Raw genomic sequence first — 24454 nt, 5'->3', positions numbered from 1 at the left:
TTTGACTCGTCCGTCCACAAAACTTTCCTCCAGAATGATACCGGCATATTTACATATTTTTTAGCAAATGCAAGTCTTCGTTTTCGATGGATTTTTGAAAGGGATGGTTTCTTGCGTGGAACTCTTGCTTTGAATCCACTTTCTTTCAATCGATTTCGAATAGTACATGAGCTCACTTTTAACCCAAAATCTTTCTCAAGGAGGCTTGACACTTTTGGTGCTGATAAAAAACGGTTTTTTTGCACCATCTTTACAATTTGTCGATCTATTCTTGATGTTGTTTTACGCTTTGCTCCGCATCTGGGCTGATTTTGCACATATCCAAACATATTATACTTTTTAACCAGATCGCTGATGGTTCCTAATGCCATTCCAGTCGCTTTATTTATCGACCTAAACGTTTTACCTTGCTTGAACAAGTCAATAACCAAATTGCGCTGAGCTTGGGACCATTCCTTGGTTTTAACTCCCATACTTGATGATATCAATGGTAAATCAAATGAATTTAAAAAAATATCAGTCAATTATTAAAAATTACTCGTTGTAAAACAACAATATTTCTAAAACCATTGGTTTAAAAACTTTTTTTAATAATCAATTTCAAAACTTCGTTTACAAAACAACATGTTCGGATAATTATTTTTCATTGAAGTTTTAACACTCCTTCGGAAATCGTTAAATTTTAGCAACGCAAGTTAATTACCTTTGATTAATTTTTTGCAACATAAAATCGTGATTAAATTTGCTTTTAGAATATAAAAAATATATAAAATATATAAAAGTATTTATCAAAAACATATGTTTTTCGAAAAAAAAACCTGACAAAGTTTATTTTTCACAATAAAATCTTTTGTTCGGATACTTATTTCTCTCACTGTATATATATATATATATATATATATATATATATATAGAACGTATAGTCATTTTGAAACGAGGCAAAATTAAATTAAACTTTGTGCGGATTTTTAGTGATTTCCCGTTAATAATTCTCGTTTAGTCATAAACAGAAATCACACTTCTTGGAAATAAGTTTCATTAAAAAAAGTTTTAATGCGTGAATCCTCACATGTTCTAATGTTATTTGGCTTAGGTTTCTTCACGGATATTCGCCTCCAGCTGCTGAATGGTTCGAAGAATGTTACAGTATACTCTACCTTTTAAATATCTCGTGACGACAAAGTAATTTCAAAGTTTCACAAAAATATTCTTTGCCCAAAAATTTACCTTAAGATATCAGTTGTCAAATAAACTGTATGAACAGCACTATTTAGCTGCCACCATACCTCCGGTATATTCAAGACTGCAGGACGCACAAAATTCTACAAGATTTCTCATTACCTTTTGCCAGTGATGGTTAGTTCATTTTCTTCCCCATCTTTAAAGAAGTGATGACTAAGAACCCTTCGTGCAGTTACACCACATCAAACCTTGACTTTTACGGAATGCAGACCACGTTTCCAAACTATTCTTAGATTTTTGGTCCTCCAGAATTGCATATTTTGTTTGAAACTACTTAATATTAAAGCTATTTTCTTATTGCATTGTTTGATAAACAATGCATTGAGAGGATAAAAATTTACAAATATCGAAAATACCGTTCAATACTCTGAAGGGTTGAAGGGTTATCCAAAAAAATCCAAAACTAATTTTACCTGGAGTCAGTGGGAAAAGTTGACCTCTTAAAGACTGGCTAAATCTGATTGTTCCATAAGGTGAGGCTTCTTTGTTTGAAATGACAGTTGATGCAATTTGTTCAACTGCTTGTGTATCATGTTCTACAAGTTTTCTCAGATTTTCATGTTTGGTCCCAAATGTTCAGTGATGTCGGTATTCTCTTGCTACTACTGAAAAACACTCTGTACATCGTTTTTCAGTTGCAAGATCACATTTCAAAGATTTTGATTGTTGAGTAGGTTTGTCAATTCTGCAGATAAGAAAGTCTCATGCATTGGATATCCTTGTTTGAGACTTCAGAAAAATTAACTTGTAGTCAAAAAGAGTGGCAAGTGGACTTTTAATAATTGCCTGGTCTCTATTCTGCAACTGAATTCGACATGCATTGCAAGTTCAGGTTGACATTAAGGAGTTTAGAAGCTCTGTTAACAATAAAGCCTGTAAGCTCACGATCACTCTTCTTCATCACAAGAAACAAACAGATTTTATCAAGTTAAAAATAAATGTTTGTGAAATCTGTAGGGGTGGGAGTTAAGGTTAGTTTTAGTCAAACTGAAATTAGCCGACTAACATTTTAGTCTAACTAAATTTAGTCAACTAACTTTTTAGTCTTACTAAAATTATTTGACTAAGAATTTAGTCTAACTAAAATTAGTCAACAAAGAATTTAGTCAAACTAAAATTCGTCGACTAACTTTTTAGTCTAACTAAATTTAGTCGACTAAAACAAAATTTAGTGCTAAAAAAACTGAATAACCTATACCATGAAATTATATAGACATAATATGAATTATGACAAATAAAACAATTTAAAGACATTAAATAAAATTTATTGTTTTTAAGAAATTTAAAATGTGTAATATAATTTGTGACAATTAAGTAATAAAAATGTTTTGTTTGTACCTAGTATTGCCCCAAATTTTCTTTTATTGAATTAAATAAAAATTGGTTTGTTAGCAGAACATTCCGTCAAAAACAGCTGATAAATTATACCAAATACATTATTAGTTATTAACATTTTGATAAGAATTTTTAAAAGAAAAACAAAATTGAGAGTGGAACAAGATATATATTCAATTACACAATATAGAAATAATAAAAAACGTCAATTCCCTAACTGTTACAATCTTATTGTCGTCACTGTAAATATCTGCATTTTTATGAGTGGAGAACGAAATAAATTACGTATTATTACTTCTCAAAAAACCATTGAGGTATTATATAAAGAAAACCCGTAAATGCTTCTGCATGTAACACACCATTCAGTAACAATATATTTTTCGCAAATTAAAAATTTAGTCAACTAAATTCAGTTAAACTACAAAGTTTGTTGACTGATACCAGTTACGCTAAAATGTCAATCGACTAATTTTAGTTCGACTAAATTCTTATTCGACTAATTTTAGTTCGACTAAAAATTTAGTTGATTAAATTTAGTTTGATTGAAATGTTAGTCGACTAAATTTAGTGAAGCTAAAACGTTAGTCTACTAATTTTAGTTAAAGTTTTTAGTTAAGTTAGTTACAATTTTTAGTTTTGGTCACAACACTAGAAATCTGTCAAACAAGACTAATAAATGATGAAGCTTATTGAAAATTATGTTTCAAAAGAAATATCTCTTGAAGACGTTATTAAAATATTAAGTCACTAGGATGGTGTCAACTAACATTCCAAAAAAGGTTTTCTCTGGAAACAGAAGATGAGGTTAATCCCTCATTCTGGCAAACTGAGTCAAATTGCGTCATGCAAACCACCTTAAATTTTTTAACACAACATGTTACAAAAACGACACCAGTTATCGAAGAAAGTGTGACGTATAAAGAAAAATATCAAAGTTTCTCGATTTGTCAAACCAATACTATCTGATGATGTTATTAAGTTACATAGAATTTATAAGATAAGCATTTGTTTATTTCGCGTAAAAGTAACTCGTTGTGTGTAAATATGAGAAAAAAACATCTATCTTAAGGAACGCAGCACTTTTTTATTTAAAAAAAAACAAACATTTTCTTTGAGAATTAATTTATTCGTTTTCATAAAACACACCCTCTGTGAGTTTATCCATATCCCCCACCCCACCCCCTAAAGCGTTTTACAACTGAGGTGCTCGGTCTGTTACTCGAAAAATGAAGACTAAACCAAAATATCTGCTTCTGATTTAGCAGAATATATTGCAATAGCATCCGGAAAAACTGTATGTACTAAAGATTTCTCATTAGTTAAGAAATTTACGGCAGAGTAACCAGAGAAAACATTTGATATCTGCAGCAGATCAGAAAAAAACGACTAAAACTTTAAAACGCATTACACCTCTAAGAATTAGGTGGGAATTTTACGGTTTGGGAAGAGCACGTGGCATGTGACTGCTTTTTATGGCTACAATAAATAAGCAACTATAGAACTGCAAAAGATTGTTGACTAAAATCTATATTATTGGATTTTCATATATAAGGTAAGTGAACTTGTGTTCATTAAAGGTATACTAGACCATCGCCAATAACTGCAGATTTTGCAAAGTAATTCCAGAGATCTGTTGACAGACTAGATCCTGGATTTTCCGACAAGAGAATGATTCGATGCGTACAGCCAGGTTAGTGATAGTGTAGCTCTTGTATAACGTATCAAAACAACTCCATCCACCTCCACAACAACCAGATCTAAAATTAGTTAAACAGCGGGAAGAACTTGAACAAAAAAGGGAGAGAACTTCAAACAAGAAATCTTTAAAAATGGCACTGAGGTCGGTACCATGCCCCAAAGATTTGAAACCAAAACGAGCTTGGATACAAAAGGAGGGGCAAAATATTCATAATTTAGATGTTAAATGTATAAATGTGTGCGGTCTTCTTTGATTATCAAAATGATGTTAACTTTTTTGAAGAAGATTTGAAATGAAAACCTAATTTTTATTTTGTTTTATTGATTTCTTTACTGCTTTGCTATTGATATAAATATAGGTATAGATATAGATATAATTATAGATAAAATATGAACCACTTTTTACACCGTTTTATTCATAAGACTTTTGTTGAGGTGACAAAAACTTCTGTGAGCGAGGACTGTACTTGTTCACTGGTGTAAAAAGGTAATAAAGCAGGGTTAGAAAAAACCCAGCCCACTGGGTTTTTTTGGGTTTTTTTGGGTTTTATTGGGTTTTTTTGGGTTTTTTTAGGTTTTTTTAAAAATAGCTTTTTTTGCTTAGAAAATAAAAGACTTAATACCTATTTTGCATTCAAACTATCTTTACACATTTAATTTTTTCAAAATAATAATTAAAAACACATGGTAATAGTTATATTTATTTATTGAAAAGAGCTTTTACAAGGAAGATTTAATAAATTGAAGAACTGTAAATAAAATTCTCCTTACATAATTTTACTTTGTTTGATTATTACAATAATTTTCAATTCTTGTCAGCTTTTCAGATGTTTTTGACAGATTTCCAGTTAAACACTTCCTCTGGGATCATCAAGAATAAGCTAAAACAAATATAAATTACACTTAAATAATAGAAATAGAATTTTTTTCAGAATTTCGATGGTTATTCTGAAGTTAAAAACGATTTTTCCTACTACTTACCTACTTATTGATCAGATTCGATATCATCACAGGAACTGCTGTCAGCTGCTGAGCTATTGTGAAATGATTTGTAAATCTTCACAAGTTTCATTGCCTTATCTGCACCAAGACGATTCCTGATCTTCGACCAGACAAATCCAAAGGTTGAAAACCATCTCTCAATTGAGGCTGAGCTAGCGGGACAGGAGTGTAGAGAAGCTAGAAAGCTGCAGAAATTGGCAGAAACCTCTTTATCCCTGATTTAAGATCTAGTAACCTTTCCTTTCATGATGTTCCACCATTCTGATGGAGAGATAACCTTCAGTGATTCTGAGAACATTTGCTTGGGGAACACCTCCCTGTCCTTCAAGTTAAACTTGTATAGTAAACCCAAGAAATCAGGGTTCCTGTCCTCTAACCATTGTTCTGCAATGTTTTCATTATCATTATCAATGAAGCTTTTGTAATCATCTACATAGCGATGGTCAGTTATATAGGCCAAAATATGAAAGGGTTGTACAGCATCTTGAAATCTCTTCTTTATTGCATCATAGTATATGGTTAGCTCTTCATCCTTTATCAATGAATACCAGATATGAACTGCATCAGAGAGATGACAAGAATCACTCTGCATCTTGTCTAAGGCAATCCCCAATTTTTTCATTTCACTAAGAAGACGAATTGCCTCACGTTTGATGGCTATATTCTCAATTATTCTTCCAATATTGGCTGGAAAATCTTCCATCTTCTCTCCATAGATCTCCACGTAGAAGTTATGATTTTTCTGGTATGTCTCAATGCAGGCAACTTGAGAGTTCCAGCGTGTTTCATTTGGCAGCTGAGGCATACATCCACCTTTTTCCTTTAACAAACCATGGGCCATATGCACATTTCTAAAATATTTCTGAACTTCCACAACCTGTTTTAGAATTGTTGAAAAAGAATTGCAAATGTCTTTCTGTAGCAAATTCATATAGTGTGCATTACAGCCATATGTTAACATATCAGGATACTCTTGTTTGATCAGCTCTTTCATTTTCTTCATCTTAGCTTCATTGTCAGTGCAGACAGCAAATACAAACTTATTATAATCATTTTTTATGCTAACTATAGCTTCATTAATGATTTTGAAGCAGTATTCTGCAGTTTTTTTTTCTGATCCTGAGTCAACTATGTTGTACAGATAACTCTTTTTTCCATCATAAAATGAGTGAGCAATTATTGGGTCATTCTGAATACTAGACCATCCATCTTGACAAATTACCAACGTGTCTTTGGTTTCCAGTTCGTTCTTTATCCCAGCTGACAGATCATCATAGACTTCATTTAATAGATCTCCACCCAGTTTCTTTCGGCTTGGTGGGACATACCCATGACGAAGAAGAGAGCAAAGTTTCTGAAACTCACAATTTTCCACTGAATTAAAAGACATGTTAGAGCTGAAAAAAAACCGGGCAACTTGCATGTCTATGGCATCTTTCTGATCATTTGATGTTCTAACTACAAAGTTATTTAAGTTACTACTTTTAAACCTTTTTGCTGGTGTGGAGCTGGACATAATAGATCCTTCGGAAATTGAAGTACCTGACTCATTTGACAAGAGGCTAATATTGCTCATTGAGCTTCCAGGTCTTGGTTCTTGTTCATCAGTGTCCTTCTTTCTCTCTTTACACTTCTCCAAATGAATACGAACTCTTTCAATTTTTCCACTAATCTTCTCTGAACAATGGTCACACTGAACACTATTTTTGTCCCCTTCTATCTCACTGACCTCCTTCCACTCCCATCCTTTCTTCCTTCCACTTCCGAATGGCATTCTTATAAAGATTTTTTTCTGAAAAATACACATTGCATCGAAATATGCAAGTTAAATATACTTAAAGCTACACAAATAATAATACTGTTTGAATAAAAGTTTCTTGAGTAATTTGTAAGATAGAACACAAGCCTGACTTTGATATGGTTGATGAAAGCCACTGAGATCACTGAAAGTATATTGTAAAAAATACTAAAACTATTTTTTCAGAAATATTTCAAAAAAATCATGTCTTTTAAAAATTTTGATCATATCCATATCCTCTTTTCAATAATAATTCAATATTCTGATCATATCCATATCCTCTTTTCAATAATAATTACCTTTTAATTAGTCATAATTATGTTTAAATGTTTTCTGAAATAAATAAATCACAGAAAAAAAGAGAATCCTTTAAATAAAATATTATTTTAAAAAAACCTAAAAAAACCCGGGTTTTTTTGGGTTTTTTTAACTGGGTTTTTTTGGGTTTTTTTGGGTGGGTTTTTTAATGCCAACCCTGTAATAAAGTGCTATGCATTGCCTTTACTATGCCTTTTATAAACTATAAATATTTAAAGATTGTAGAAGAGTGTACGCTTATGAAAAATCCTTTTGTATGAGGACATAAGACCAAATATCATGAAACGGATAAGCGAAACAGAAATGTATTAGAAAACAAAAATTTGTCAGTGAAGTATAGGAATAGAATAAGATCTTTCACCACAAGGATTGCGTTACTCGTTTTTAACCTCTTAAGCTTAAAAGCCATTTTTCATTAGTAAAAAAATATCGTTGCAAAAAATTTTATTTAGCAAAAGCCGAGGCCAGACTGAATAAAGGCCCCGCAAATTATTTTATCAAAACTTTTTTATAATTTATACATAATTTCAGATATGCGATAATTCTCTACCAAATCAAACAATCTAACAAAATTTTGCTTACAAAAGAGTTTTTACTATATGTCATGCTGTCCATGATAAAAGCGAAGAGATTTTGGTCAAAAAATGTAGTTATTTGGTATACTTTTTTTAGAGGGGTCCAATGAGTTTTTGGGTGCAGAGAGGAGGGGGAGGAGGGCGAGTGAGTTTAAGACCTCAAAAGGTTTAGCGTCACCACTGTTAAGAACTATTATAAGACAATAAACATTAATTGCTCGTAATTTTAAATCAATATAAGTTGTTGGTAAGCTTCATCGTGTTAAATAAAGCAGTCTTTAGCTAAAAAACTTGATTATTTGGCCACATGTGCTAATCGTGCAATGAAAAGCTATAAAATTTGAACTTTAGTGATAAACCGATTTCCGTTATTTTCTATTTGAATGAAATTTGTGGTAGTGTCGGCTATTTCTAGAAATGTTAAAAAAAGCATAGATTTAAAATTGCAGCTTTGATTTGATTACCGGATGCTATCACGAATTAAAAAGGTGAAAACTTGTACATTAAAGCGAAAAGATATTTTTATCATCTTATGTTAAGTTTCTCAACAAAATAAACCTCGCAGCATAAAATTTTATTAATTGCATTACGCATAAAAAACGTTAAACTTTAAGATAGACTGCAATTAAAAATCCATACGCATTTATATAAAACCTATTAAGCAAAAATTCAAGTAATTACAACTATAACGTTTTTCAAGCCATAGTAGATACTATTGGGTTATTACGTTTCCTAGTGGTATCAAGTTCCATAACTTTATTTTGTTAAAACGATCTTTTTGCTTATATGACACGACTGACGTTTATCTGTTTAGAATCAACTTTGCTGTTGGTAGATGAGTAAAAATCCACGTTCAACAATTCATTTCGACGCTAATGCTATTAGATGAGTAAAAACCCTCGTTAAAAAAAACGAGAAAGGCGAAATACTTTAAATAGCATTAATTAAAAAAGACAATCGAATTGTAATGAGCAAATTCAGAAAAAAGAATACATTTTTTGAAAGATTTAAGAAGCTTCTCGCGACGGTGCGTCATAACTATTTTTGATCCTGTGCGTGCACCGTTAAAGATTTGTGGGTTTGGTATTAGGCTCCTACAGAGTGATTATTTGTCTAGTAAAAAAATAAAAATAAAAAATAAGGCATTATGTTTTAGCTTGTCGAATGTTTGTAATAAGTGTACGATAGATAGGATGCCAAGATGCGTTAGACAATTCGAATCGCCAGTTTTCGCTTCGTTGGTTTTTGAATGATCATTTGCTGCGTTTGTATTGTACACCCTAATACAGTTAATCAAATGTTATTTTATCGGTTAAAGATAATAGAAAACCTCTCCGACAGTGTTTGCTATTACAGATTTATTTCCGTAACAAAAAAAAGCAAAATTATTATCGCATTGGAGTATTCAGCGCTTGGTAATATTTGACCAAAAATAGACGGTAATCTGAAAAAAAAAAAAATATTTATTTTAGTTGAATTTTTTTTTTGCCGTACTACGTGCCGCATTGTACGTAGACTTGGAGAGAAATTAACTAAAAATCTACAATCGACGGAGTCGTAATATTTGCGGTATAAAAATAAAACACAAAAACACAAAATACCAACAGCTACAAACAGACCACTCAAATTTTTCTCTTTACGACATCTTTTTTTGTTTGGTCGCTATGTGTATTTTTAAGACGCATTGTATGAGGCATACGGTAACAATTTAGGTAGGGAAATATCCTTTATTTGCGTATGTAGATGTCGTAGATATTTAGGTTGACGTAATAACATCGCGAAATCTAATTGTAGAAAAGTTATTTACACTGTGGTAATAATTTCATTTGTATTTTAAATTTATTCTCTTTGAAGTCAAAAAAATGAAAAGAAATTCGTGCTCAGTTCAAAAGCAACTTGTGTGGGTTGACGATAAACTTCCACGAAACCGCGATAAATCCAACGAGGTGAAGGCTTTAAAAGTTATGAAACCTATTTTAAACATCGTGTTATCTAAGAGTAACGGAAGGAGTTTGATAAAACCTAGATACCAGTCCGGTGAAGCTCATCCGATACACATTGACAATCTATACAACCAATCGTCGAAATCAAAGGGTAAAAAAGGTGCAAATTTTCATGAAGTGATAGAAGAAGCGGAAGAGGAAAGTGACGAAAACGATGGTCATCACAGAACCAGTTTTTTTTGCTCCATATGCAACGAATCTCTCAAATCTTCAACTTTTTCCTCAAACTCTGGTCAATGCCAATGCTTCTCAGAATCAAAATTTACTAAAGAGTTAACTCCATCAGGTTCAGTTTCGAAATTTAAAAACGGATTGTTAAAAGACGGACTACTTCCAACCATATCTGAACCTTCCTTAGATTTTCAAACAAATGACTTTTCCGATACTTCAGACTCTTCTGAACTTCAAAAAGATGTTGAACAAGAAATTATGAAACTGCTGCGTTTTAACATAAGGAGGTACAGCACGTAACAAAAAACGAAAAGTGACGAAGATGCACATTTTAAAATTTATTTTAAATTCTTTTTTGGATCTTTTTAAGATACCATGCTTGTAAATATTTTAAGATGAGTCTTCATGATTAAGAAGATCAGTGAGCGTCAGCTCATCAAACAATATATTAGGGATTTTATAAACGGATGTAGTATTTTATTTTTTTAAAATCTTTTAACTATTTTTCTGGTTGGTTATTTTTCTAACCTGATGCTCTAAACTAGAGTGTTAATAAAGGAGCAGTAAGAAAGAGTGTTAAAAACAACGTTTTGTAGATAGAATAGCTGACTGCGGGTATTTTTTCTTTCATTTATTATCCGGAAAAAATAACTTGCAAATTCTTTTGGTAATAAAACTTTTGAATAAATACGAAGGTTACTTACATTTCCTGTGTACAAATTTGTGTCAGTTTTATTGCAAAATCAATCAGAGGCGTCTTTCGTTCGCTTGTGACGCTTAAATAGTGTAAGTAATGCGCAAAAGTTATAGTAATGATGACCGGTAACACAACTTAAGAGTTCTGAAATTCGCAAGATATATACTTATCGAGCCAATGATACTTATCGCAAACTTTTCATCTGTTCATCATCAGGAAGTTTTAAATTATATTAAGTTATGACCGAGACAAAGATTCATTGAAAATTTTCTAAGAAATTTTCAATACAATTTGTAAAATGAGATAAAATTTGTCACCACTAAAATTGGGAGCTAAGGAGAAAGGAAGAGGGCAAATTCCTGCCCCAATCATTAAAGATTTTAATTTTGTCTCTTTTTCTGATTTTAAGAACATGGAATTGAAAGAAACACATTTAAGTTCAGGGTGCGCTCTTTGCTTCTTAAGTTGTTATTTCTTTGTTGTCGAGATGTTGGAATTAAAGGAACCTTAACCCACCGTCCCCTTACCCCTATAAAAAAAGTTGTTTAACGGTGCATTTGTAAAGAATAAGTTTGTTTTTTATCTAAACTTTGGCAGCTGCACTAAAGAACAGAAAAATTGATGCCAACTTTATAAAAATTTTTAAAGTTAAAGTTAATAAATATATAAAGTGAAACTTAATTTTGTGTAAATTTTAAGTTTAATTTAAAATCTAACGGTAAGTTGTCAATACAGTTAGCATGACTCTCGAATCTTAATTCAGAGAAATACAGACGAGAGGCAATTGCTACGGGATAGAAAAAGTATTTAAAAAGCAAATATATTGCAAGATTAAGAATGTAAGAATTTTCAGAGGTAAAATCTTTTTTCCGATTTCCATTATCAGCACTGTTAACACTATCACGAGTCGCATTTATTTCACGTTTTGTTTAAAAATTTTAACTCAGACTTTTGATTTTTTTAGTTTTTACTCAATTATAAATGCTTATTTAAACGCTAATTTCATTCAGTTTATTCTTCACCAAGAAAAGCCTTCACTGAAGTTTCATTACGTAATATGACGTTAATTTTACGTCAAGTTTTTTTATACTAACGGCACCCATTTAATTTGTATTTTTTTAGTTTGACTTTTTTTTAAAATATTTTTTTCCCTTTTATTTATTATTTTAAATAATCTATTTTAAGCCTATATATTTGATTTAACCTTCGAAAGTGCTTTTTTTAATAACGTTTTTAAGTTTACGTAAATCAAACTCATTCATTATGGGAATAGGGCTATTTATAATGATTATTATAATAATAAATCAACGGGAATAAATGGACGGGAAACAAATATTTTTGAACCGAAATAACAGAATTCAATTAAGAAATTTTTAAATTTAAAATCTATTTATATGAACTATATTTTTGTATACACATACCACCACAAAAAAATATTTTTATATATACACATATGTACATAAATATATGGGGTCATATTATCATGTTTGTAAGTTTCTCATTGGATTTCTTCACTGTATTGCAAAATCTTAAAGAACGAATGATTGCAAGAATACCTATCATGATCACAACGATACTTACTGTAATTGCGCTAAAAAATGCGGCTTTAGATAATTTTCTATAAACGTATTGTATTGAAGGTGAAAGTTCGTACAATTTATTTAAAATTAATCCTCTTGTCCACGTTACATCGCTATTGCCAATCTAGAAAAGAAAAAAAATAAAGTATCGAGGAGCTTCAATATAGGAAAATCTTTTTACTCATTGAAGAGTAAATACAGATGAACTTACCTTCTGAGCAAACATTACTTGACTTTTGGAGTCTTCCAGTTTTAGAAGATCGTGAAAAAGAAAATACGTGTAAACGTCTCCTAAGCAGTAATCTACCACATATTTATTAAACTCTTTATTTGAACTCAGCTAAATAAAAAACAACAAATAAAACACAACTTATATATTTACAAAAAATTAACTTATACAAAATATTTGATACTGAAATTAAAAATAAAAAAATAAAAAAAATAAAAAAAAATAAATAAAATAGGAAAATAGTTTTTTAAAAAAAGCACCTGAGAGTAATTTAAAGAACATAATATTTCAGTAGCGTTCTTGTAAGCTGATAAACGCACTTTTTCAGGCAAATTTAAATACTTTGATGAAAAATAGACTCCACCGCCAACAGCCTAAACAATATGATCACTTTTCTTACATCATTTAAATTCAAAGGCAATTTATACATACCCTGTTTATATTAACAAAAAAAATACGGCTTCATCATTATCACATATTTATTTACATTAGTAGTTTGGCTTAAATTATTATGATTAAAATTTGCTTTTCGTTACATTTTAGGACAAACGCGCAAATCTCAAACGAATATTCACCGTAAAGAAACCTTCAGCTACAGGTTGGTAAATGTTGTTCATACCGCAAGATGCATAAGAACAATTGGTGTAAAACATACTCTGGATTTCTTTGTAGCATTCACTGAAATTGCTGGTGCCATGCAAAACGTAAAAACGTTTTTCTAAAACAGTAATAATTTTTTCGAACTTTCATTTTACGTTTGACGGGGAAGATTCATATAGATTCCCTAACATAATTCCTTAACATATAATTCCCTAACATAGTTGAGAAAGTAAAAAAAAGGAAGAAAAATAAACGTGAACGTTTTTTTAAAAAAAAAAGTAGCAAACTATTGATGTTTGTTGAAAAAGGTAACAAACTATTGAAGTTGATGCATGCCTGTTTCATTTAAAACACTTTCTCCAAGAACTCTCTCTGCAAATGAACCACTAACACATGGAGAGCTCCACACTTCATCAGATGTTAGATTTATTCTATAACCTTGTGCATGACATGGATCGTTTACTGTATTTGAATAACCAGACTTCTAAATATATAATACAAATGATTTTATCAAAATGAAAAAGATGGCCTTCTACTGAAGAACAACCACAAATCAAAAATACTCTCTCTAAAGAAAATCTGATTAAAATTAAAAGATTATTCTTCTTAAAAAACTTTTATTGATTTTATGAACTTTTTAAACATTTTATTCAAAAAAAATATTTGTGAGATCAGTAATAGACATTAGCAGGATAGATTACACTACAAGTTTCTCTATCTCTCAGGATTACACTACAATTTTCTCTCTCAGAATTCTATTTGATACCTTTCAAAAGTAAAACAGTTCATGTTCATATTTTGATAAGTTTGAAGTATATTCCTAAATAAAACATTAAACAATCTCTTCTTTACCCTCATATTCTGTTCTGCATTTCATAGAGTTATGGTCAAGAAAAATACACAACAAAAAAGGAAAGTAGACAAGATATAGTCAATGTGGTGTTATGGAACAAAATGATCATGATTTTCCTTACATCCTAAAAGTTATTCAGGCTAACCTAATCTACCAAAAATGACAATATTTGAAGACTTTGATTGCTGAAAAAAGCAGGGAAAAGATTTCTTATCGAGTAGTGCAACTAAATGTTTAATTCCTCAATAAATGTTAAGTGAATAAGCGCGAATGTGAGCATGACTCATGGGCTTCCCAGATTATCATTATGAGATGAACATTTCATTTGATAAAAAAAAAAATGTTTCAAACAAAAGTTTAATGTATAGAATCGGAACTATAATATTTAATAAGTATGATCTAAAATAAAAAGCGAAGAGCAATATGCAAGATAAAAACAAAAACAAAAAAACAAACAAAGAACAAAAACACATTTGTTACCTTAATAATTCTAGCATTGTACCTACGTACAAACTCGTTTCTGCCAAAGCACAAGTAAGAATGCACATAAAGATTATATGACTTAGTTTTAAGAAAAACAGTCTCTTTGTTCGAGGAAGGTAAAGAGGTATTAATTTGAGGTTCAAATGCCAGTTGAAACGAAGTACTTCCCATCTCAAACACTCCAGAAGATTTCTAAAATGAAGAATTGTTGTTGAAAAAAAAAATTCCTAGGAACTAAATAATTCATAGAGATCCCATCATCAACTATTACATTCCTTTTAACTGCCTTATCTTTTACCTCTCTATCTAATAACGAGTTAACAGATGTCCAAGAATAGGCTGCTTCTTTTGATCCTAAGAGTGTCTCATTTAACTTTACAATAAATGAAGAGCTATTGAGTACTTGTCTCACAACTTCCCAAATATTCCGATACACAGATGCATTACTGAACCTAAAAATTTTAGAATAAATTAAAAAAAAAAAAAATCCTTGCATCAATTGCTGAAAATCAGGCCTTATTTCAAAGAAGTTCTAGATATTTTAAAATAGTTTGATACAAATAATCTAACAACTAACAAATTTTTCTCTTTAAATAAAAACTCAAAAATCAATTTTTGTCTGCTGTTAATATTTATAAATTAAGAAAATAAATTAGAATCAATTTTATACTATGAATCAAATCAAATCTAAAATAAGAATTGAAAAAAATTTGTAAAGGAAATTTTTTTTACTATTGTTTATTTTATTGTGTTTTTATTTTGTAATTTAAATTACAAAATAAAAACACAATAAAATAAACAAAATTTAAATTTTAAAACAAAAGCAAGGTAGTAAAAACACAGAACAAAGAGCTTTGACCTAATTTAGTGGTTTGAATGTAGACTGTTTACAGTAGATCTATGTCAGGAACTTTATTTACATTGTGGAAAAGTTCAGTAATTACTTAAAGAATTTTTTATGGTCCCATGGGGTTAAGTGTGATTAATTCAAAATTTTTAAGAACAAATCCAATAAATTAAAATCAAATTGAATTTTAAATAAGATTAATGAGAATGAGATTACAGAGCCTTATTCTAAATTATAGTCTTTCAAAAAATCACCTAAAATTCTATGAAAAAAGATTTCATATGTAAGGCTATTACTCAATAATGCTAGATTATTTAAAAAAATAATAATAAAAAAAGGTACTCTTTTGTTTTAATGAAATTCTTACTTAAGCAAGCGCATTCCAGCAGTAGCAGCAAAGTATATCGGGGTTTTACTTTGTACTGAAATTGGTATTCTTTCTTCAGCTTTAACTAAGCATTCATGGATTTTGTTACTTAGTGATGATTGTTGTTTAGTGATTCCCTTATCTGTCAAAATTTTAAAAAACATAAAAACAAATATTTTTAAAATTTAATTTCTGATAAAAACATTAAAGCAATGGCAGATAAATGCAAAAAACTAGTGATGGAACAGATATGGCTTTTTTGATTTACAACCTATATTTTTTTTAATCTTACCTACTTATGCACCAAATTTATGTGGTACAATGTTCTTACAAATATTTTGTAAAAAAGAAAAAGAAAAAAATGCTGTATATATCATAATAGAAATGTGAGTTACATTATGAAATACAAAGCATTCTTATAAGGATCATGAAACTCTTAACTAATCGCCATAATCAACACATTTCTAAGTAAAACTTAAATAAATTTGAAATGTAACTAGGAAGAATGAATATTTTGAATTTTTTGAAAAAATTTTGAACATTTTTAAAGTTCATTTGGAATTTTTAAAAATATAATTTAACCCAAACTGCAGTCATCAATAAAATGGTTCCTTTGGAAATTTTACTTACTCCCCCCCCCCCCCCAATATGAACAGAGTTGATTTTAATTATGATGTGGAAACTAATAGCAAAAATAAAGACTGCCATCATTCTGAATGGTACTCCTTCTACTTTAAACAACTTATGTTTTTCCTTATAACAAACATATTAATATAGTAATGTGCAGTAATCATTACCTTCACAGATAAAATTTTGATTGTGTATTTTTCCATTTTTGTATTCATATATTGATAATCTTGTTCCTGATCCACCAGCATCTACTGTAATACCAAATCTACCCTACCATAGAAATACTAATCAAAAATCTGATTTTTTTTACTACATGCAGACACTAACAATATTCAACAAATACTAAACTTCATATAAAATTTGTGTGTGTGTGTGTGTGTGTGTGTGTGTGTGTGTGTGTGTGTGTGTGTGTGTGTGTGTGTATATATATATATATATTAAAAAAAAACCTTTCAAAGATAAAGACTCTTGCAACTTTAAAACAGGCAATGTATAAGTTATTGGACAAATAAACTCTTTACTATCTTATTAATAAATAAATAAAAAAAACTATTATAATTTTTTTCTAAAATAAAGTTTATCTTTTTCTGTATAAAAAACAGTTATTTCTTATATGAAAAAACTCCATCATCTGCAAAAGATGTCAATTTTACTTTGATGTCTTTCATCAGTAACTGTAAAAAAAAAAATTCAACTCAATTTCTTTTAGTTTTAATTTGATGTGATCAATCAAAGACTTGCTCAGTTGAAGCTTGCCAATCTACCTCATAAAACTTTTGAGCCAAATGTACCCAAAAGTTCTTAATTGGTTGTGCTTATAGCACATTTGGTGGGTTGGATTTCTTACCAACATAATTGACATTCTTGTTCATCTAATTTAGAGAATCTTTAGAGTAATAAAAACTAAAAAATTAAGACAAAATGAATAGCTAAAGTTGCCATGATACTTGCGAATGAATGGAAGTTGCATTTCTAAACATTTATTAATATAGATTGAGGCATTGACTGCTAAATCCAGGAAGTATGAAACAATTGCTTGGAGATACCATGGCCAGATATGGCTAGTCACATTAATAACTATTTCCAAAATTTCTCTTATCCTACAAAGTATACATTTTCTGGGGATTTTTCTTTGATGTATGTGTAGTATCCAGAATTTCCAGGAATGTTAAGACTTGCAAAACAAAAGTATTTTTCATAATCAATGACCAAAAGTGATTTTGTATCATAGAGCTGGTTAACAAATTTCCTGCTTCTTTTCTTTGCTTTTATTTGTTGTTCAGTAGTGTATTTGGGAGTTTTTTCAAATTTTCTGTATTGAATATTCATTTTTATAATAGAAAACCAACCATTGATTGATTTACACCAAATTTAAGACTCAATTTTTTTTGAATGATTATTTTATTGTTGACGAATCTCTTTAGTTTGGCTTTCTTTTCTCTTGTCCAGTACGTCAGACAACCAGAGTACTTTTTATCAGAAAAAGACTGACCAGTTTTAAGTCTTTTTAAGTTATAGCAGATTGTATTTTGAGCTATTACTTCTTTTTTGAAATGAATTATTACTTCACTACTTTCCAAAAGCTCCTTCTACTGCATTTAACCTCATTTTAAGTAAATGTATTAAGATAATAAAATAAACATTTCATAGATTATTTTACCTATGCATCAAACTATGTGATTATTTAGTTAAAAAAATTAAATCAAAATTTTTCAGATAACTTATGCATCACCCATCACCCTTATATATTTATGCATAAGTTATAGTTAATTGAATGTCCAGAAATTAAATACAATTCATATGCAGTTTTCAGCTTATAAAAATGCTGTCTTTTTGTAAAACTTTCCCTGCAGCTTACTAAAATTAGTAACAGAATTTTAACTTTTTTTATAAATTTTGTTTGATTTTAAATATCTCAAAAACAGAAAATATATGATACTATGAGTCACATGTATGTTGATTTGAAATTAGAGCAGAAAGTATTTAGAAGTACTTTATACCATGTTAAATACTTATCAGGCTGAAATAAATAGCGGTAAAAATATCCTTCCTGCTTGGGGAAAACCTTTTGGTTGCTAAACCTCTAACTATTAAATCAATGGAATCTTTTACAACTAAAATAATCTAAATAAAATCTTTAAATATACATGATTGTTAAATATAACTTTGAATATTAAGGAATATTTTTAAACAATAGTTATTGCTTGAAGTGTTTAAAATATTTTATTCCAAGAATATAGATTTCTATTATGTTATTTTTTATAAAAGCACTCTGCTTTGAAGTTATAAGCAAGCCTTTATTTAAACACTTTCCCAGGACAAAAAGTTCTTTAGAAACCTTACGAAATTTATATAGATTTTTGGGATTCTATGAGTCTTATAAAAAGTCTTTAAGATTTATAAAAAATTTGTATAGCGGATTTCTGAACATTATATAACTTTTTATCCTGGTTATTTACTTTTATTTTCTTTCTAATAATAAAAAAAAAACTATTACGCAACAATAGTATCTGTTGACAAATAACTTTTGGTTCAAAAAGAGTGTTAAATAATTTGATAAAAGAAGTAGTTTTATTAGTAGCAGATATATTAGCAGAAGAACTGCATTTAGTTAAAACGGTGTTTAAAGTGTGTTGATATAATTAATGAAACCAAATAGACTTACATGAATTTCGGTGACATTTTCTTTTGACCACATATACACTGCTACTAATGTTACAAGTAATCCTATTAACACGAAAACTATGCCAAGAATAAACCATTTTTCTATAAAATAAATAAGAAATAGCGAGACATGATAAGACCAGCAATTATATAAAAATGTATAAATAACTATTTAGCGAAGAATTTTGTCAATTTAAAAAAAATATTTCTTAAACCATGATGAACTTATGCAAAGTTATAAAACAAGCGCTCAAAAAAAATATATAAAACTCGGGTACATAATCATGACATGAAACGTAAATGTTTACCGCGGCCGATATCTGAAAAAGTGCTCTGTTAAAAGCGAGTTAAAATGAACTTGTGCTAAAGTGTGTAAAGCCTGAAGTTTGCGTTATACAATGGTAGGTAAATTAAAAACCACAACAACCCTTGTGCAGTCATCGTTGTTAGATTATAAACGATACAAAAACATACTTTGTGAGGTTTTCACAAAAGACGCAAGTTTTTTCACGAATTCCAACACGTTATTACTACTTAAAACAAGTTCATTAGTAAAAACTCTACTCTAACGGCATCATACCTCTGGCGACAGTGCATTTCTTTTTCTGCATAAAAAACTCATTTTCCTCTTTTAACATGTTTCTATTTTTCTGCAATCTAAAAGCAAAAAAATTCAAGAACCTGTGGCTTTGAGAATCATTGGCGATAGAAGAGAAATCTTTTTTGTGCCCGCGGTAACTACGCTCGCATAAAAAAGAGAAAGCGTGTGCGTTTCCTGATAGGCACGACTTATGTAGACTGTCTATTATGCTGCAACAAGAAGTGTCGTGTATAAAAGTTAAATTAAAAACCCGCAAACGCAATTTAAAATACTGTTATACTATTTATATACTTGCCGAAAGACCGATTTAAAATTCCACACTGAGCATAAATTAATATTTTATATTAATGCGCGGTGTGCGTTTCAGTTAGTTCATAGCGACGATCGACATTGGGTTGTTAGGATCGGTCTTGGAGCTCAAATAAAAGAAAAGTGGAATGTTTAACAGCAACTACAACAGCACCAACAGTTTAATGTTAGTTACGGCTAGACAGGAGAAAGTAAATGGGTTTGATAATCCTTTAAAACCAAACTAATAATATCTGTTTATAAGTTTGCGATATTTTTTCAAGATCACGCCCTGGGCTTACTTTAGCTTCTAAAGCTCGAAAGAAAACAAAGTTTATAATCACACCACAAATGTCATCCAAAAGATTGTTGTTTTTAATAATAATAATAAAAAAAAAAAAAAACCTTAAAAGGAAATAAGTTTTAATTGAGAAAAAAAAAATTTTAATAGAAATATTTCAATATGATTACGTTAACAATCTTTCTATTTCTTTAAGCTAACAATCTTTTTATTGTTTTATATATACTATTTTATCGCTATTTATTTATTTATTGGAATAACAATTTAATGTATTACATAAATTTAATAAATTTTTAATGTAATACATTAAATAATTATTCACTATAAAATGTTTAAAATAAATATTAACATCAAAACCTATTAAAAATGTTGTTTTTGTTCGCATCCATGCGTTCTCAACGAGCTGAGTGTCCACAACAGAGTCATTGGGATCCACAAAAATGAACAAAATCATCAAAATAAATTCTATGAAGAAGACGAGCGAATATTAGCAAATATAAAGAAAACCCAAAAACCCTAGATCCTCTACTCGACAGCAGCAGATACAGAACGAACTTAGTACCACTGACTCTTCTATTTGTTATTAATTTCAGAAATGCTTTACGGTACTACATTTGATTGTAGCCATTAGGCCGAGAAGCGATTTACATCGTTTGCTATTGATCGATCCCAAGTTACACATTACTAAATTGAGAGATCATTATTGAACTATAAAAACGAGAAAAACATTGCGGTGTAATAAAACAAATTCTTTTGCAGGAATGATGTTGTCGACGAATATTGTACTTGTTTTCGGTCGACTGGCTTTTTTTAAAAGCGATGTATCTGGCATATGAACACAAACACGAGTTTAAGAGTTTTGACAACTGTAGAGCGAAAGTAGAGCGAAAAAAATAACTATCGTTTTATAATAAAATACAGGAAAAAGACTCAGTTCAAAATAAATAAAATTATTATTGATAAAACTAATGTAGCTTAATAACCTTTTTTTTTTTTAAAAGTAACATTTCTTTCCTACAATTTATTTTTTTTTTCTTCGATAGTTTGCTATGCTAAAAATAAACCATAATGCTAAACTCAACCATTGTGTCAAACTGCGCACGTCTAAACTCATGGATATCCATCCATTAGAAATGACCAAGCTTAATTTGTGAAGATTTACCATTGGCGAACAAACGTTAGTGAAAAAACGTTTTTTAGAAACTGGAACAAGCGCAATTTAAAATTTGAACCAGTAAAAGTGCATCCATTACAGTTTTACAAAAGCTAGAGCAGCTGTGAGCTAGTAAGTATTCTTGCGAACTGGTGTTATTGTGAACTTGTTAAAAAGATTGGGCAAAGTGCGAAATGAAATAAGTACGCTGCATAGTGCAACTACGAAAAGATTTTAATTGCATTAGATCGTGTCAAATATAGGGACAGACGAAAATCAAGTTAAAAAATAAGAAAGAAAACCACGAGAATCATTGCAACAAAATATCACATATTAAAAATTCTTAAAAATGTCATTTTCTTATTAGGAATTCTTAATTTTTTTGCTGCACTTTTTTTTAAGTGATTTACGTCCGTCGTCATGAAAGCAATTTTTGTGACTTGAAATCTTTAACAACAATATGCTAAATGATTGACAGTCCAATATCAACAGTGGTAAAATTAGATTTCAATTAATCAACATCGGATAGGTTTATAAAGCTTTTGCAAATGCGTATCAATAGGTCTGAGCTAAGGTCTGTGTTTTAGTTTGTAAAGTGAAAAATATGTGTATCTCCTTCAACCTCCCGCCCCCCCCTCCCTAGAGAAAAACACATGAAAATTGATCAATCTGTAGTTAATGCTTATCGCAAGTCAAAATTAATGCTTTATGCTCATAATTATTTATCGCAATATTTATTCAACCACTTAAAAAAAAAAAAAAAAAGTATAGCAGGGCAAAATTTTATTAGCTAGAAAGTATTTTAAAAACTGACTATTCAGAAAGAAAAACCCTCATCATTTTCAAATAACTTCTCTTACACCGTTATCAACCGTTCTAATAATGACATACTTTAATAAACTTTTAAAGAAAAACTCACTTAGAAATACTTAACCACAAAATCAAACCCACTATACTATAAACGTATCGCGTCTTATTCCAAAATTAATTTAACTTACCTCGAAACAATCTTTCATTTGACGAATTATTGTCTCATATTTTTAGATGATAAATCGGGTTTAAAAAATAAACAATCACTGTTAAGATTCGAATTCTGTATCTCGCTATTGTTTAATTGTCTCTTTGCGCGCAAATAAAACTCTTGCTTATTCTTTGACAGTAATTATTCCACATTTTAAAAACTCCCAAAAATCTGAGCTTTACACGTAAAAGAACAATATAATTGTTGCGACGATACACAAAACCTATACATTTTTCCATAGTTTAAAAAAGTAACGACGTTGTGAGATATCGTCGGATGGTTTTTACGCCCGCGTTTTTTAAATAAGTCTGAAAGTAATTTATGAATGCAGCAGTTGTTTATTAGTTAATGCATGTAACTTAGAACCAAATTTAGAACTAAATAGTATAGCCAAAGATTTTTTTTTAAATATCTTAAATCGTGTTCAAGCGGTTGAACGTAGCTATAATTCATTCATTGAGTTATTACTTTTTGAAAGCTAATATTTAAAGATTAAGTTAATAACAGATTAAATAAGATACTGATTTTATCCGACCGCTCGATCATTTAAATTTTTTTTTCAGAGAGCTTTTACGGTTGAGTTTGCGCGGCAAGAGGGGGGTATCTCTTTACAAGATATCTAGTTAGATATCTAGCTAAATTATATCATTGGTTTTATCATATCTGCGAGGGTATCTCTAATAAAGAGATACCCTCGCATTTCTTTACAAGAGATACCCTTGCAGATATGATAAAATCAATGATATATTTTAACTAGATCTCTAACTCGCGCTTCCGTAGTGAAGCAAATTTTTTGTCAGCCAATTTTGTTTTGCCAGCCTGAAATGACGCAATGATAAATAAAAGCAAAACAAAAATGAATAATTGTCAGTTTAAATAAAATGGCAACCGGCATTAAAAGCTATAAAAACTTGCTTCACTTTTTCTTACGGAATTTTAGTGAAGTCAGACATCTAATTAAAATGTAAATCATTGGATACGATTCAAGAGTAAAATTATCCTAGTAAATCAAATGAAGATGGCTGTAAAAAACCAATCGGGCTTGTGATAAAGGTGGGTCTCTCAAACCAATCGGGCTTGTAATAAAAGTGGGTCTCTCAAACATTACAGCCTTTTTGTTTAAAAACTTCTATTATCGAATTCAAAATAAGATCACCTTCTACACATTAATGCATATGTAAAAATATCAAATGTATATAAACATTTGACAAACGTTGAGTTTTTTGTCGTAAGTTATTATTTACGTTGAGAAATACGGGGGTTTAGGTTATGTTACATAAAATCAATTTTTTAATCAAAATTTCTCATGGATTTAAGAATTAGGTTAAAATTAGTTATAAGCCAAAACATAACGAAAAAATTTAACACAAAGTGGTTTAAACTGACTCAACCCAAGCCCCCTTGTTTAGAACTTAAAGTAATTAACAAAGCTCAACTTATGGTTTACCAGTACGCTCAAACCTTGACAATCTATATGTCAGATACGTGGTTACTCTTATACACTGACAACAAAGAAGAGTCTGACTTTTTATAGGTGGGTGAGCCCCATATTTATCAGGTTTAGTTCCCCGTTAGATGAGCATAGTAATAAAAGGTATTGAACTAAAAGTCACGTTTCTTAAAGTAGCCTTACAAATTAATTTCAAAGTGTAAATAAAAATCAGGAATTATAAAGCTATTCAAGCAGCAATAACAAGTTTTTAAGCATTTATGCGTTGTTGTATGACTGTGCCGAAAATAAACGAATTTATATAAAAAAATATCGACATTTTCCGAATTCGAATTGATCGTATAAAAAAGCCGAATCGCAAACAACGTGATTTTCTCCTGAATGATCGTGAATCGAATTAAATGACCTCTAATTGAATGTTTAATTAGGTCGAATCCGTAAACGAATCGAAAACCTGATGATATTAGTAATAACCAGACTTAGCTAAAATTAAGAAAATAAACTAATTTAAAAAAAGGAAAAAGACAGCTTCTGTTTTTTTAATGATT

The 24454-nt window shown here is 29.9% G+C and overlaps 2 protein-coding genes and 1 pseudogene across 11 annotated transcripts; 1 reads left to right on the top strand and 2 right to left on the bottom strand.

The window, feature by feature from the left end:
• Window positions 1-4966: 4966 nt before the first annotated feature.
• On the bottom strand, window positions 4967-7206 carry LOC149889460 (uncharacterized; annotated as a pseudogene). The gene is made up of 2 exons (XR_016451386.1): window positions 5257-7206; window positions 4967-5156 (listed from the first exon to the last, which is right to left on the bottom strand). The product of XR_016451386.1 is annotated as an uncharacterized LOC149889460 (transcript).
• A 1912-nt stretch (window positions 7207-9118) lies between these two features.
• LOC149889459 (uncharacterized) lies at window positions 9119-10649 on the top strand. Its single transcript, XM_090083644.1, has 2 exons — window positions 9119-9680; window positions 9823-10649. Exon 2 carries the CDS (start codon window positions 9831-9833, stop codon window positions 10440-10442), a length of 612 nt encoding a protein of 203 aa, XP_089939770.1. The 5' UTR covers window positions 9119-9680; window positions 9823-9830; the 3' UTR covers window positions 10443-10649.
• A 1560-nt stretch (window positions 10650-12209) lies between these two features.
• On the bottom strand, window positions 12210-22629 carry LOC145183361 (ectonucleoside triphosphate diphosphohydrolase 8-like). Of its 9 annotated transcripts, none has more exons than XM_090085491.1 (12): window positions 22434-22629; window positions 19673-19749; window positions 19094-19194; window positions 16596-16698; window positions 15799-15940; window positions 14883-15036; window positions 14582-14776; window positions 13585-13732; window positions 13224-13366; window positions 12909-13022; window positions 12631-12759; window positions 12210-12543 (listed from the first exon to the last, which is right to left on the bottom strand). In XM_090085491.1, the coding sequence occupies exons 2-12, from the start codon at window positions 19728-19730 to the stop codon at window positions 12313-12315; spliced, it is 1518 nt and encodes a 505-aa protein (XP_089941617.1). In that variant the 5' UTR covers window positions 19731-19749; window positions 22434-22629; the 3' UTR covers window positions 12210-12312. The 9 variants fall into 9 exon arrangements, 8 of the variants coding, with proteins under 8 accessions (XP_089941617.1, XP_089941622.1, XP_089941620.1 ...); XM_090085496.1 differs by having other exon boundaries at window positions 16596-16693; window positions 22434-22523; XM_090085494.1 differs by having other exon boundaries at window positions 19401-19749; window positions 22434-22453.
• Between the last annotated feature and the right edge of the window lie 1825 nt (window positions 22630-24454).

This window comes from Hydra viridissima, unplaced genomic scaffold (genome assembly GCF_058129835.1).
Source record: "Hydra viridissima isolate aposymbiotic clone 2 unplaced genomic scaffold, HvirCarnegie_v1 scaffold_4, whole genome shotgun sequence".
In the NCBI taxonomy this organism is placed as follows: Eukaryota; Metazoa; Cnidaria; class Hydrozoa; order Anthoathecata; family Hydridae; genus Hydra; species Hydra viridissima.
Note: the sequence above shows the minus strand (reverse complement) of the source record. Positions and strands in the feature narration are given on the sequence as shown.

What these genes read in the sequence shown, in the direction of transcription:
- LOC149889459 (XM_090083644.1), top strand. Translation starts at nt 9,831, where the DNA reads ATGAAAAGAAATTCGTGCTCAGTTCAAAAGCAACTTGTGTGGGTTGAC.
- LOC145183361 (XM_090085491.1), bottom strand. Translation starts at nt 19,730, where the DNA reads ATGTTAAAAGAGGAAAATGAGTTTTTTATGCAGAAAAAGAAATGCACT. An exon ending in ACTCGTTATTAGATAGAGAG is followed by an intron (nt 14,777 to 14,882) that starts GTAAAAGATAAG and finishes TCTTCATTTTAG; the next exon opens with AAATCTTCTGGAGTGTTTGA. An exon ending in GTTCTTTAAATTACTCTCAG is followed by an intron (nt 12,760 to 12,908) that starts GTGCTTTTTTTA and finishes TTTTTTATTTAG; the next exon opens with CTGAGTTCAAATAAAGAGTT.